Source organism: Gossypium hirsutum, chromosome A03, assembly GCF_007990345.1.
Source record: "Gossypium hirsutum isolate 1008001.06 chromosome A03, Gossypium_hirsutum_v2.1, whole genome shotgun sequence".
Lineage (NCBI taxonomy): Eukaryota > Viridiplantae > Streptophyta > Magnoliopsida > Malvales > Malvaceae > Gossypium > Gossypium hirsutum.
In genome coordinates this window covers 45,130,475-45,146,941 of record NC_053426.1, presented here as the reverse complement: position 1 = coordinate 45,146,941, position 16,467 = coordinate 45,130,475, and the positions used below count along the sequence as shown (strand labels likewise).

The window sequence follows — 16,467 nt, the reverse complement described above, 5'->3', positions numbered from 1 at the left end:
AACGAGATTCTTGCCCTAAGAAGAAAAGAACCAAAAAAATGTGTAACACCCCATACTTGGCCCGGTCATCAAGCCCAAATACTAGGACGCTATACTACCGTCTCGCATCATGTTCATCTCAAATCATCATGTTATTACATATGCATTTTTTTTATTATTATTAACATATCATTCACATGAATTGTAAGTCATACATTTACTTTTTATCAATAAAACATGTCAAGTATTCATTAAATAAATATGAAATAAGTGCTAAACTTGTATTAGGACCATTTAGAAAAATTTCCCAAAACTGTTACGTAGGTATCGATACTGAAAAGGGGGTATCGATAATTCTCTTAAGTGGTATCGATACCACTTGGAAAAGCGACACCAAACTAGCTTATTGTTTCTCATTTTAAAAACCCAACTATCGAAAAATATCGGTACTACAAAACAGGTATCGATAGTTTCACCTTGGGTATCGATACTTGTGATAAAATATCAATACCAACTAGCAAAACTGACTTCTTGCGCTTCAAAAATTTCAGAGGTATCATTTTTAAAACTCAAATATTGATACATTTGTTCCAAACCTTAAAAACATAGCATATATCAGCATATAAATCATACCAAAATAGTTCTAAACGTCATACATCAATTACCTCATAAAATAAACACCAAAATGTCCCAAATAGCAGTCTCAAACATCATATTTTAAGTCCACAAATCATCAAGCTTAATAAGCATGCAATCAACTAAAGATCATAGCAAAACTGACATAAAATCTACCACACTGCTTTTTATTCCCAAAAACACAAATAATTGAAAGAACACCTACTAATAGAAACTAAATTTTTAGCTTGGATCACCCCTCAAGACCACACTGCTCACACTAGAACTACTTATCTGCAATGGTTAAAAAAAAATGGATGAGCTTAACAAGCTCAATGAATGCTCAGAACAACCACTACGCAAACAAGTCACCATGCATCAACTAATCAGACATGTAACATATTCATAACAATTTAACTCTAGTATCATATTTCACATGTTTATTCATCTTCCATTTATACTATTATGCATTTAACACTTTAACCACATGATTATTTAAGCATATATTACAGGATATATAAGCAATATTTAATCACATTATAAGATAGTTTGGCTCTTTGGGATATGAAACATAATGTGGACTCTATCACCACATATCGGATACATGGATCTCCAACACACCAAAATGACTCATCAGGTCGATCATGTCTCATAAGTGAAGCATATAGCTAACACTCTCCAACACCAAACACACATATCCCAATGAATGGAGCTTAGCTCACATTCTCTTATCTCTACAAAAACTGTCACTAGGCCTCAACACCCCAAAAATCATATCACAAAGGTAAGTACTCACAATTCTATGGCATTCCAACTATATCCAACGGTCTCATAATATCACAAGGCCAAATTATCCACATTATTATCACATATTTACTTACCGATTTTCCGCCCATGTTCATTGCATATTCACATCATTAAAAAATTATAATCATTGTCACATAGCATGAATAACATACCCACATATTTACTATCACACGTCATGAACAATAAACTTTCATATTCACTTTTATATTAGTCATCATAAGCTTATAGCACATGTCATAGCATCTCATTTATATTTATAATTTCACAGTTTCACAGTTTCACAATTTCACAAGTATACATATATCATATTTAGTCATAGGTACGAGAACATTTACACTCGAAATTTAGATTAAGGCTTTAGGCTACCTCTAAATTCCCCATTACACAATGAATCGTCTATGAGCAACTAATTCAAAACACTCACCAAAAATATGCTTTTGCTTGAAAACCGAAAGCTTAGACAAGCTTTCATTTGCCTTTGTCTTTACTCACTGAAAGTCTTATTGACTCTGAAACTTCAACAAAACAAACCACATTAACACACATTCAACAATAAATCATCAACTCACCTTAAACAATAAAAAACAATAGCCTAAACTATGTTCACTTATTAACCAAAACGTTCATCATAGAAAATTTAAAACTCAAATATCTCGGCCTACACTTAATATTTCCACATGAAACAAATTCCATTAATCTACATAGTCATCTACAACTAATTATCAACCTTTAAAATACACAAAACTACACATTTCAAGGTATCAAAATTTTTCGACAAGTTTTGGCCATTATGACGATAATTCATTAAAACCCGAGAAATTCTTAACGAAACCTCAAAGTAACTTTAGAAACCTTCTAATCATGTTAAAAAAAAGTTTTAAAACAGTTTGAAACCACATTAATCCACAATCCTGACATTCACCATTAATGACCCAATTTTCAGGTTTTATTTAAAACATGCGATTTAATGGCTAATAATTCAATTTATTTTAAAATATGCGATTTAATGGCTAATAATTCAATTTATAGAAATATAAAACATTTAGAATTATTAGAAAGACAAATGGTTACCTTGAATGCAAGAAAAATGAGCTTTGATGCAAATCTAGGAAAACCCACTCTTGAAGAAGAAAATGAAATTAGTAAGGTTTTTAGGTGTTTTCTTGGTTTTAATGGAGATTTATAGTTCAAGGGATGTTGGAAATCAAAAGAGATTAGGACTTGGATATCAAAAGCAGTTGGAAGAGTAAAAGAATATGAAGGGACGACAAGAACACAATAATGGAGTTTCTATCGTGAAAACAGTTGAAGAATGTGGTGTTTAGGTTGATTTTAAAATTATGGGTAAATTGCTTCATAAAAACTCTCAATTTTGACTCTTTTAAAAATTAAAGGTATTTAAAATTAATTTCCAGAAATTGACTTAATTTCCAAATAGCCATTTTCGAAAACATTATCGATTACTAACCTTACGAAATACCGAGCACATATAAGCTAAAATTTTGAAAATACCCTTGAAACTTCTAGCCCAATTTTTGGGTGTTACAATTCTCCCCCTCTTCAAAGAATTTCATCCTCGAAATTTACCTGAGCTGAACAAATAAGGATATTGACGTCTCATTGCTTCCTCGGTTTCCCAAGTAGCCTCTTCCCTTTTGTTGTTGCACTACAAAACCTTAACCAACAGAACTCTCTTGTTTTACAAAACCTTCTCTTCACGAGCTAAGATCTTTATCGGTTCTTCTTCGTAAGTGAGATCAAGTCAAACCTTGATCCCTCTACCAGCATAATATGTGACGAATCTGAACGATTCTTTCGAAGCATTGACACATGGAAAACATTATGAATTCGCTCAAGTTCCAAAGACAAATTGAGTCAATAAGCTACTGGCCCAATTCTTTCAACAACTTCATAAGGCCCAATATATCTTGAACTTAATTTACCTTTCTTCCAAATCTTAAAACCTTTTTCCATAGAGAAACCTTCAAGAACATCTTATCGCCAACTTGAAACTCAATGTCTCGATGTTTCAAATTCGAATAAGATTTTTGTCTATCTGATGCTGCTTTCAACCTCTCACATATTAACTTCACTTTCTCTTCGGTCTCTCAAACTAAATCTGATCCAACGATCCTCTTTTCATCTAACTCCGTTCAACACAAAGGAGTCTTACACTTCCTACCATACAATGCCTCAAACGCTGCGATGTAAATACTCGCTTGGAAACTATTGTTGTAAGCAAACTCTGCTAAAGGTAGATATCGCTCCCACCTACCACTTAACTCAATCACACAACTCCGCAACATTTCTTCTAACACTTGAATTGCCCTCTTAGATTGGTCATTAGTTTGAGGGTGATAAGACTTACTAAAAGTAAGTTTTGACCCCAAATCCTCTTGCAAACTCTTATAAAACCTTAGAGTAAAATGGGGATCTCTATCGGAGATAATAGAAGCTAGAACTCCATGAAGACGTACAATCTCTGCCAACTTCTACAAAGAATAATTGGTACACACTACCAAGAAATACGTACTCTTCAAAAATCAATCTACTATAACCCAAATCAAATCCTTCTTTGATAGCGTCAAAGGCGAACCTGAAACAAAATCCATAGTTATCTATCATTTTCCACTTCTATTCAGGAATCGCAATCAGTTGCAACAAACCTGAAGGAAATTGATGTTCAACTTTCACCTTTTGACAAACTAAACATTGAGCCACAAAATCCGTAACATCATGCTTCAACCCTGGCCACCAATAAATCTCACGAAGATAATGATACATGTTACCACTACTGAGATGCATAGCATAAGGACTACTATGCGCCTCGGTAACGATCGATTGTCTTAAATTCACATCTTGTGGCACACACAATCTCCTCAAAAATTCAAGATACCTTCTACATCAACACCAAAGTCTCCCTTAACACCTTGCTCAACTTGACGAATCATTTTCAATAAATCTCTATCTAACGATTGTTTCTCCTTAATTTTTTAATAAAAAGATTCAACCCGATGAACTATATGAATAGATACAGATACATGATTATCTACCCAAAACACGTCAGAATGCTTAATTGAGCCAATCCAACCAAGAACATGTCTGGGCACCAAGTACCTAGCCCGTAGGCTAACATCCCTCCAAAACCATGCCTAGGCACCAAATGCCAAGCAATAGACTTTACATCCACCCCTAGAAACATGTCAGGATCACTATAAATATAACTCAGTAGTTTGCAACAAATATTGGATTCCAGTACATTTAGTGTATAATATCATCACATATCAATCCCATACAGTACGCAAAATAATCTATTGGCATGCTAATTGTATCCTATCATATGTTCATTAGGGTTCAATACATTTAACTGTATAACACTTTCCATTTCCATCCATTTTCTCACCATATCAATTGTAACTTTTAAGTTTGGGTTTAATATTACCAAAATACAGAATTCAAAAAAAATATTACCAAAATACACAAAATAATATCGTATAAACTTACCATGGCCAAACAGTAAGGATAGCAACAACAAGGACTAATCTACAATTATCTCTTTTCCTTGATTATCTACCGGTTCTTGATTTATACAGTAATTTATTTCAATTTATTAGTCTCAATTACATTACAACATCTAATTTGATGCATATGACCTCATATTAATATTTTTCACAATTAAACCCTAGACTAACATGTCAAATTCATAAACTTCCTTATTCAGTCCTCAAGTACTAAAATTTTACTATAAAACCTTATCGAATTTAACATCCTTTCAATCTAGCCCTTAATCTTAAAAATTATACAAAATCACTTTACAAAACGGTCCTATTTCATGATCAAGCTTCAAATTCAATCATAAACAACTAAAAATCTTCAAGAACATCACTGGAAAGTTTTTACAGCTTTAAAATTATTTCAAAATAGTCCCTGAGGTAGCTAGGTTAAGCTACAACGATCTTAAAACATAGAATTTACGAAAAAAAAAACTAACTAGATTTAGACTTGCATTCAAGAATGTATGCTTGGTCGAATTGCTTTGGCTATCAACAATGGAGTTTCGGTGGAAGAGAAACCAAATGAAAATGATTATGCTTTTTTTTTATATTTTTAAGTTTTATTTATTTTATTTTAACATTTATTTAATAAAAATCCATTTATAAATTTAACCGTAAATAATCCACTATCAATATAATGTCTAAATTGCCATATAAAATCATTCTATTATATTTTTTGCACTCATTTAGCCCTTTTAATCTAATAACAATTGACTTTTGTAGTTTTTACGATTTATTTCTTTTTTTTTCTTTAATTAGCTAACCAAATGTCAAAATTACCAGACCAAATTCAATATGACACCATAATGACCTCATAAATATTAAATAAATAATATTTAAGGACTCACGCATCAGAATTGTGGTTCTGAAACCACTATTTTCGATACCACTGAAAATAGGTTATTACAATGAACCAAACATAGAACCAAAAATGATTTATCACTTTTTATAACACCCCTAACCTATCTTCGTTGCTGAATTAGGGTTACAGAGCATTACAGTACAATCTGAATATTTAACTTATAATAAAACAATTATACAAAGTAATTGATAACATTCAATAACTTAATTTAACTATAGTATAAATACACTCACGGGCCTTAAACGAGCCTATGAGGCCCTAAAAATAGTTTGAAAACATTCAGGGATCATTTTGAAACAGAACAAAAAAATAGGAAAAATTGGAAAATAGGGGTCACACAACCGTGTGACATAGCCCAAATTGTGTGAGCATTTGAAGTATGAACATTAGTCAACTGGACTTTTTTCTTTAATAACCGGTCATGTTTTAATTATAGACTAATGTTTTTTAACATATTAAGCACGTTAGTTTTTCCGCCGTTAAGATCGGTTTCTGTAACTCTGAGTAACATGTTAATGTTTAAATATGTTTTTTTAAAATTAATGAGGAAGTTTTAATTGGACTTCAATTAAATTTGGCAACAATTAACTAGTGTTTTATAAATTAAAGAGAAGCTCACTACTGGTTTTCTGAAAAATACAACCAAAAGTGTTTTATGAATAAATTTTCTAAGGAGTCTGAATGGTATTTTGCTTTTGGGCCATTTCGGTGGCCAATGTGACATTTAGAATCTGGTCAAAACTTCTAGGTTGGGTTTGGGGTATTACATAAATAAGTTTCTCAACCCAATTCTAATTTCATTAAAGTTATGAAAATTTTACCGTAAATGAATCTATGAGGAAATATATTTAATTTTCATATGTAATGGATTAATAATGACCGATTAATTTAATTCTAGGTTTGAACTTCAATTATTCGATTAAATAATAATCCAAAAAACTTAAATTAATTCTCAATTCATTTCCATACTTTATCATTTCAATCTATTTTTGTTAATTCGATTCTTTATGAAATTCATTTTTGGTTTTAACGAGCTAGCAAAGGAATTGATTGAACATATATAATTAGGGCTCAAATGATTTATAATGAAGTTCCAACTTTTTTCTTATTAGTTATAAACTCATTTGGTCATGAAATCATTCCACTATAGTATTGTGACTGAGCTCTCCCTAATCACATACCATTACGAAAACTACTCGACCAATTCTCATCCAATGATCTTGTTATAAGTGTGTTACCCTCATAACATACCTTTAATCTCTTTGGGATAGATTCGTTCTCCTAATATAGTCTTATTTTATCTCATAATAACAATTACATCTTCATTTATGAAAAGCCAGTTACTATCAAATAGTAATCAAGTCATTTATCACAAAGACAAATAACTCGTGGCCATGTTTACTTTTCATCTATCATGTAATTTCAATGAGAAGATATCATTTACCCATTTCTTGGGTTATAAATTCCACTATTGTGAATGAAGTTACATACTGTAAAAGTCGTATACCCAACGCACCAGCTTTTGGTTTCTTATCTATTTAAACTCAGGTTTTTACTTACATCAAAGTATATGAGTCATGCATACATAGTCCATCATCCACTCAGGATTAGGATATGTCGCACTATGAATGTCACAAGTGAATAAATCCATAAACAGATTCAGGATCTATTCTAATTGGGTCATGGCCAATGTACTGTCTGTCCAGTCAGACACATCTATGTATCTATCTTCTAGGAGTCATCCACTTCGGTGCTCAAGAAAAAACACCTCCACAATTAAACTTGATAAACGACATACTAGTCTTTCAATCAATTTTCTCCTTTCTGATTTAGACTAAGGACATGTTTAGGTTCATCTACTAATATAAGTTGTCTTTTCATATTACGATTCGACACGTAATACCACTTAGTATTAATTAAACATTAGATAACTAGTGAGCCAATATTTTCTTTCATTTTGCTTTTCATGCAAAAACCATTAAGGACAATATAAAAAATGTATTAATGTAATTAATGGACATTATTGTTAAATCAATTTGTTCAAAAAATACAAGTGTACATAGACTAAAAGACTAAACTTAAGGCACCAGATCCAACAATTGGTTCTAATCTTGATGAATGATAGTTTAAGCCTGAGGATAACCAAAAGGATAATGCTATTCCAATTACAATTAGGCTTGTAATTGCTAGTACAACTGTTGCTAAAAAACCTAGGTTGATCAAACATATTAATGTAAAGGTAAATTGCATTAAAAAAAATTAAACTCCCTAAACAATAAGATAATTGTGCTCTGTGTTATGAAGCTGGCCTTCCTTTTCGTGGGACCTAATAAGCCTTTAGATTATTTTTTTAAAAGGGGAGATATATGCAATACTAGTGAATCTAAGTCAAGGGGAAGAGTTTTGATTACCTGCTTTGATAATCTAAGGACTTTTGAATGGTTCTTTTTTGGTTGATCTATACTTAAGTTTGGATGGTTAGATATTTAATATACTTATGTTGTTTTGATACTATGTTTTTCTTTTATTAATGTTATAATCTTTGTTGCATTAATGACTAGTTTTATAGCTATTGGATAAGCTTTTAAGGGGAGCATCATTCTAAAGACTTTGCATGATTACCTTCTTTGATATGATTTTATTGTTTTTAGTAAAAAATGTCAAATGAAGGAGAATGCTAGTTCCATTTAATCTATCAGTTGCAAGCCATTTGATCTATCAGTTGCTAACTCACTTTGCAAATGGATGTCATGCAAACTTGCCATGTATATTGACATATTTTTTTACTAAAAATTCTTGCCTTATTTATTACAACTCTTTAAAGATCAAGGTGGCAATTAACTGAATTGGATTATAATGAATATCAATTAAGAAAGGACATTATTTTAAGAGTCCTATGTGATTCACATACCATGTTTAAAGATATAATGTTGTTATAAAAGTTCAAATTGTGGAGGTCTCTACTTATTTTATACATTGTAGAAGATAATTGGAGCACAATTTTAGGGTATATTTCGTTCACACTAGTTGAGGATTACAACTAAAAATGTGTATATATTGAAGACTCGTTTTATGTGCTTGTGTATGAATCAGATAGAACGTTTGTACTATTCACTATAAGGAGTTTGTTTTTAGTGCAAAATACTTGTAAACAAACTATTTTGATGTTCAATTTGTAACTAAGCTTTTAAATGGAAAGTTTTAATGAGAGAGTTATCATAGTTGAAGTATATGAGTGAAGTTACAACCTGGTAAGTAAGGGGAATTTAAATTCGAATTACTATCTAGGTAAAGCCTCGTAGACATAGGAAAATGTTCCTAAGTAGGTAAACAATTCTTGTGGGGGAAATTCTAGCATGAGCTCTACTAAAAAAAAGCTTATAAAATGCTTTTACCAAAATATCTAATTATTTACCAATATTTTTAATAATTTACCAATAGTGGTCTTACCAATATTTCTAACACTTTACCAATATTACTAATGATTTATTGATAAATCTTTAAAAATATTGATAAATTGTTAGATATTTCAGTAAAAGCTTTTAGTAAGTTTTTTTTAGTGAAGCTCATGCTAGAAGTTCATTCTTGTGTCCATCTCTACTATTTTACTCTTTCAATTGTTTCTTTAATTTGCAACTTAACTTACAACTGACAAACAACTCAACACATACAAAATTTATATTTAAACCTTTCAAATTTGTTACAAAAGAGAAAGTTTAAATATGTTCCAAGCTCTTGTACTTTCATACAGTTGGAATTTAGTTCATCTACTGTTATTTCAAGGAATTTTGTACATTTATTTTTGGTATAAAAATGCAATTTGAATTGTTAGCACCGTTATTCAGATTAATTAAAATGACTTCTTTTTGTTACAATATCACATTAGTAAATTTATTAGAAGAATTTAATTAAAATTAACAATTGAATTTGAATTTTGAAATACGAAAGTAGATAGACTAAATTTATGAAAATAAAAATAGAAGCTAAAGCTGAATATGCAAAAAAAGAAAAACAAGGAATTGGAATATATTTTAACCAAAATAAAATAATCTCTCATTTTAATAATCTATAAAGGAAAAAAAAATCTAACGCCAACAGTTAAGAACGGGCTTGGAAGACAATTGGAAAGGGGGTTGGGGGGGGGGAGCTGAAGATCTTACGTGTAAATGGAGGGTGGCCGGCTTGCATTTTTAGTATTTTATATGTATTATATGTAATTAAAAATATAAGCAAAAATTTTACCGAGTGAGATTAATTATGAGAGATTGTACCTTTGTGGGGATGTTTCTGAAATTTGGGCCATCTTTCTTTCTCTCTCTGCCAGTGGGATCAAGGTTCAACCATTTTCATTGGCTGTGTTTCTTACTTCCCTTTGAACCATTTTTTATCGAGTCCATAATACCTGAGGATGATGAGGGTTACCTTACCATGAAAGAGGGAAATGGATGAAAAAGCTGATACTACTATTTACTATTACTAAAGCTGAACTCATGTTTTATAGCCTTTAAACCCAAAGCTGATCAATATAATCATCAAACCCTAACAACAAAAAACCAATCCTCCCCTTCTCTCCTCTCCATGATCTCTTAGCTTTCTTTTCTTTTCTGTTTCCTTTTTCGTCTTCTTTTTAAATAAAGACTGTTCAACTTTGCAGAGTCAGAAAATTAAAAATATATATTGCCTTGGTATCTTTGGGGTTATATTAAACTAGTTAATCGCTCGCACCAAGAAGAGAGCTCTACTCATGTTGGCCAATAACTCTTGTTCCTCACTTCCTTCCTCGGAGCCATTTTCGTGCTTAGAGAATGGCACTACTAATATCAATAAGAGGAAAAGAAGACCCGCAGGAACACCAGGTACGTATCATATCATATTCATATATATATAATATATATCCAACATTAAATTCATATATATAATTGTTTTTTTCATGATTGCTTTTCTTTGGGTCGTAATTAGAATGAATATGCATATAATATACATGGGGTTGGGGTTTGGGTTTGTTATGTAGATCCAGATGCGGAAGTGGTTTCTTTGTCGCCTAAAACGCTGCTAGAATCGGACCGATACGTGTGTGAGATCTGCAATCAAGGATTCCAGAGAGACCAAAACCTACAGATGCACAGGAGGCGGCACAAGGTTCCATGGAAGCTGCTGAAGAGGGAAACACCAGTGGTGAGGAAGCGGGTCTTCGTTTGCCCCGAGCCCACTTGCCTACACCACGACCCTTGCCATGCTCTCGGCGATTTGGTTGGGATAAAGAAGCACTTCAGGAGGAAACACAGCAACCACAAGCAATGGGTCTGCGATAAATGTTCTAAGGCCTACGCCGTTCAATCTGATTACAAGGCTCATCTTAAAACCTGCGGCACCAGAGGCCATTCTTGTGATTGCGGCAGAGTTTTTTCAAGGTTTCTTTTTTTGGTTTTCCTTTTCACATACACACACATACCATAATTAAATATCTCCATTCCTTTTTTTGTCCTCAAAAAAAGTAATCAACAGTGTTTTAGATCTATACTAAAATTTTGCCGGTGTTTTTGCATCTTTTGGTGGTACATATTCTGAAGCAAAAGAAGACTATGATTACATGTTGAATTCTCTCTCAACCTGGTCCCTTTTCTCATGACTTGAGTTTTGACTTGGAAAGCAAAAAAGCAAACAAAGAAAGAAAGAAAAATACTGTATATACATCACTTTGTTTTTTGACTGATGGAACTTTAATCCACTACTTAAAAACTTGTTTATAGGCAGCTCAACACATTTCCCGAAGATCAGTTCCCGTTGGTGGTGTGATTGTTCGTTTCAAAACCCCATAACACATCTTTATTTCATGTGACTGTATATGTCCTGAATGATTTGCTTTCAGTTTATCTTGTTTTTTTTAGTACATAAATTCTCTCCTACTATTTTTCTATGCAATTCATAGATTTCAGTGTTATTTTCTTTATTATATCAATTAATATTATATTTATATGTAAATGTATTATTAAATAGTACTTGAAAGGGTTTGATGATCTCCTCTTTTTCCTTGTTTCTTCACCAATAAAGACATACACATACTACTAGATGAAGCTATTTGAATAAATCTGACTCATTTTTATAATTGAGTTTTCCTTTCTATGTTTATAGAGTTGAGAGTTTTATTGAACATCAAGATGCTTGCCATATGGGGCGTGTAATACGGCCAGAATCACAAGGGGTGCAGTTGGCTTGCTTGTTACGAACAGCTTCAAGCCCCAGTCCCTCCAATGATACCCATTTCAGTACAGCTCCTTGCCCTTGGCCTAATTTGGCGTTACCAAAGACAAAGGATGCTATGTTCTTGAGCCCTACAAAAGATCATAATTCCCCTAAAAATGCGCACTCCCACAATTTGGAGCTTCAACTCTTGACCACATCAAATCCCAGTGAGGTCTCAGTTTCCCCCAAAAAACATGATAACCATTCAACCCACTTACAACTCTCAATCGGCTCGTCTGATATTGGGGACAAAGTTGAATATTCAATAGTTACTTGTACACACAAGGATGCAAGCAACAAATCAGGTCATCATGAGAAACAAGCACCCCAGCCGTTAAGATTGGCAATGGAGGAGAAAACTTATGCTGAAGAGGCAAGACAGGAGGCGAAAAGGCAGATTGAAATAGCTGAGCAAGAGTTTGCAAAGGCAAAGAGAATCCGGCAACAAGCACAAGCTGAGTTAGAAAAGGCTCAAGCCTTAAAGGATCATGCAATAAAGCAAATAAACTCCACCATCCTTCAAATTACTTGTCACGCTTGCCAGCACCAATTTCAAGCAAGAACACCACCCGAAGAGAACTCCCTTGTTGCGAGTTACATTTCATCAGCGGTAACAGAAGGTGAAATTGAAAACGATATTCAAACAAGTCTTACAAAGGCTACTAACACATAAACCCATCTAAACATATCGCACCTGTATTTCGTCAACTTATTTTTCTTTCTTTCATTCATATTCTATCTACTGATATACCAAAAATATAATATTGTTGTATTAATTTGATAAGGTTGGAGTTTGGTTAGTGGAGTGCTTTACCCTGGAATTTGTGTGATGTAATTTGTTCATTAATTTGATTACATTAATGGAAGTTATGTAGTGTTGGGTTTTGTTGGTAAAGTGTTGCAGGGTAATAATAAAGGTGATTCACAAGCCTAACTGTTGTTCATTAGGTTTTTTGCTACTCTCAACTATTACATTGGTTGGATTTGGATTTTGTGATTGGACTACTATTTGAAGATCTCTGTAGGAGTCAGCAAATGGAGGTGGCCTGGCCTGGCCTTGCAAGGCATTGAAGAATACTACTGACGAATGTGTAATATACAACCTAAAAGGTTTGATAAAAATCAGAACAAAATAAAAGCATGAGAGAGAGAGAGAGGAATCTGATGGTCCTTTTCCAACGGCTGCATGCATTTTGAGACTGCAATGGTCATCTCAAATAAATGGTAAATTCAAAAGCCACCATGTTTTTCAGTGCCACGGTTGTATTGGTTAATGACAGACTCAGTCGTCCCTCTCAACGCATCCAAACACGCAGACACAAACAAACTCCATTGATTATCTCTCTCTCTCTCTCTCTCTCTCTCGGGGCCATAGGGGTGGGGGGCAGTGGGTTGTTCAGAACAAGAGTACCATCTTTCCATTTAGGAAGAGACCACCCATTGCTTTTCAGGTCAGTCGGAAGATGATGATAATAATAATAATAATAAATAATTACTCAGGGTCCTATCGCTGTTATCTTATCTTTTTCACCATTTCAACCCCAAAAACAAAGCCGAACCGCATGGCTAAATAAAGCTGAAACCCTTTTCGATTATCTTACACTAGTAAGTAGCATTGTCTTTCTTCTCTTCTGACTCGCAATTATTTCTCTTTTGGCTTTTGCTGCAAAACAAATACTACTAATTTATTAGTAGTATACACGGCAGAGTTTGTTTAGTAGGAAGTTAATAGATGATCACCCAAAATTTAGCTTTAAAGCGTTGGCATTGCATGCGTAAGAAGCACAGCTTCATCAGTTTTCATACTGTATTTTGCGGAGGCAGGTAGGGACGGGTGTCTCCATCGGAATTTACTAGTACTTTTCTGCGTCGTAACCTTGTAGACACCATACCTTGTTTCTGCTCCTTACTCCATTTAATATCGACTTGGCCCAACTTGGAACTTCTTTGGAGCCACTCCATAAATTTTGAAACCAGCCGAAGCCTTGATCCAGGGGCCAGACCCAAGACCCAATTATAGTCTGAAAATATTTAGTTGTTTTTTGGGGCCGGAGACGAGTATTTTTTCTTTTTTCTATTATATTACATGTTTAGGGTTACTCGTTGACATTTTTAATAATGTCATTTTCAAATTTTAAACTTGAGTCTTTTTAAGAATAATGTCATTTTCAAATTTCAAACTTGAGTTTTTTTAAGAATGTAATCTGTCTTATTATTGCACCCAACACTTGTTAGTACTGTAAATGAGTATTACAATTAAGCTGTTAAATTTTTTAAAAGTGATGAAAGTTTTTTCATTTTAAGAGTTTTGTAATAAAGAGATTTGAGTTGGTATTACAAGATAATTAGAGACAAATTCATGTAAGAAAATGTTTAGATTTTTCGAAAAAGGAAACAACATTTTTTTAAATATTTTGATATAAAATCTATAAAAAATAATTTAAACTAAAATAAATATCAAATAACATCAACATATAAGGTCAGTTAAACCTAAGATATTAAGATTTCTAGAGCTTCAATCTTAGCATTTCAACCTAAGTTTTGTTTATTTTTTATATAAATATTTAATGAATATAATTTTACATAAATTTGTTCACTCGTATGCCATAATCTAGTTATGTATAAATTAAAAATAAACCAAATGTTGACATTTTATCAAATTTTAAAAATTTTGAATGCATCATATTAGGGGCAGTCGATCGGGTCGAATCGAATCAAGTGAAAAAATTGAGTTAATCGAGTTGATGAGCCTTATTTTATCATCCTAATTTGATTTTTTTAATCGAATAAAGTGAAATGAAATTCGAGTCGAATCAAATTGAGTGAAATTATTCGAGTTAAATTAAAAAATTGAACATGTCAAATTAAAATATTATTATAGTATAACTAATTCCATGTTAGAACACATAAATTTGAAACCATATATATTTAAAAACTTTTTCAGAGCAATATAACAAAAAAATACTTTAGTATAATAAACTTGAATCACTAATCAACTTATATAGGTCTAAAATTATTATTTTAGAAAATTTTTAACTTTCTTTATATATTCTTTAGATAATTTTTTTAAAAATTATAATTTTTTAAAAATATAAATTTTAGAATTTTTATAAATATTTTGAATTTTAAAAATTATTTTGATTTTTTTATAACTTTTGTTGAGAAAGACCAATTTGCTCATTTTCAAAATTAATAGGGACCAAAGAGGTATTTACATAAATTTCTTATTTGAATTATTCGAGTTATTCAAATTGTAAATTTCTAACTTGACTAGAACTCGAAATTTGAATTACTTATTCGAGTTAACTCGAATAACTCAATTCAATCAACTTAAAATTCGATTTTTATTTTATTTTTTAAATTGAATCATATAACTCATTATCAATGCACTAAAAAAACAAATTTACTTTTCATCACTTTTCTTTTGTGGCTTTTAACAGTCGTCATGAACAGTACCACTATTACTGACTTTGAATAAACATCATGGTAAGCCATTACGGTGACCTTTGTTGCGAAAAAGTAAAGAAAGTAACTGCTAATGATGTTTTAGAATGTCACGAAAAAAGGCACTTTTCGAACGCTTTAAAGATATTTTATGATGCTTTGAAACCTTGCCAATGAAAAATTTGGGGACATTAACCCCAGACCATATAACCTGCTAATATATTTGATCATACTCAAGGCATTATCTTATCAATTACACTATATAATTCAAACATTTAATATTTTCTTAGTATTAGAAATATTTATTTATATTTTTTTGAAAAGATTTGACTGGATTTTTATAGATTAAAACAAATAATATTAACAGTATTGAACTAAAGTCCATTAGCAGAAGCCTATTAAACAAAATAAAGAAAATAGGCCTAGATCGCTCAAAAATGGCCCATAACTTCATACTTAACCAAAACAAAAAAGAGGAAACCTAATCTTATCCTATACTAGTCAAATCGATAGTTGGATACTATTAGTCAGTGTCCATTCACATCACCGACCCAACTTTAATGATAGTAATTTTCAAAGTATCTTTTAAATTTCATGCTACCTATTTCCAAAGGAGTTTCATCTTCTCTTTTCTCTCAATCTGGTTGCCTTAGTTGAAGTTTCTCGAGTGCATGGTGAACGTAATCTGGAACTCCTCCCAACAGGTAATAGCTTTCTCCCCTCTTCAGAGCCTCTTTCGCAAGAACATGGGCATATCACTACATGAAAATAGACTTTTAGCAGCACTTTTTAAAACGCCGCTATAGGTAACGCCACAAAAAATTGCGGCGTTTGTTGGAAAAGCGCCGCTAAAAGCTATTACTTTTAGTGGCGCTTTTCTCACAAACGCTGTTAATTTTGTCAGATTTGCAATACATTTTTTTCACCAATATCCAGCCCTTCCTGCATTAAAATCCAACCAAA

General features: G+C 32.2%; 1 protein-coding gene across 1 annotated transcript; it reads left to right on the top strand.

The window, feature by feature from the left end:
- Positions 1-9,957: 9,957 nt before the first annotated feature.
- On the top strand, positions 9,958-12,992 carry LOC107887326 (protein indeterminate-domain 16). Its single transcript, XM_016811517.2, has 3 exons — positions 9,958-10,673; positions 10,829-11,228; positions 11,950-12,992. Exons 1-3 carry the CDS (start codon positions 10,562-10,564, stop codon positions 12,731-12,733), a joined length of 1,296 nt encoding a protein of 431 aa, XP_016667006.1. The 5' UTR covers positions 9,958-10,561; the 3' UTR covers positions 12,734-12,992.
- The last annotated feature ends 3,475 nt before the right edge of the window (positions 12,993-16,467 follow it).

Coding starts and splice junctions, on each gene's coding strand:
- LOC107887326 (XM_016811517.2), top strand. CDS start 10,562: ATGTTGGCCAATAACTCTTGTTCCTCACTTCCTTCCTCGGAGCCATTT. Junction 10,674..10,828: donor AAGACCCGCAGGAACACCAG/GTACGTATCATA, acceptor TTTGTTATGTAG/ATCCAGATGCGGAAGTGGTT. Junction 11,229..11,949: donor TGCGGCAGAGTTTTTTCAAG/GTTTCTTTTTTT, acceptor CTATGTTTATAG/AGTTGAGAGTTTTATTGAAC.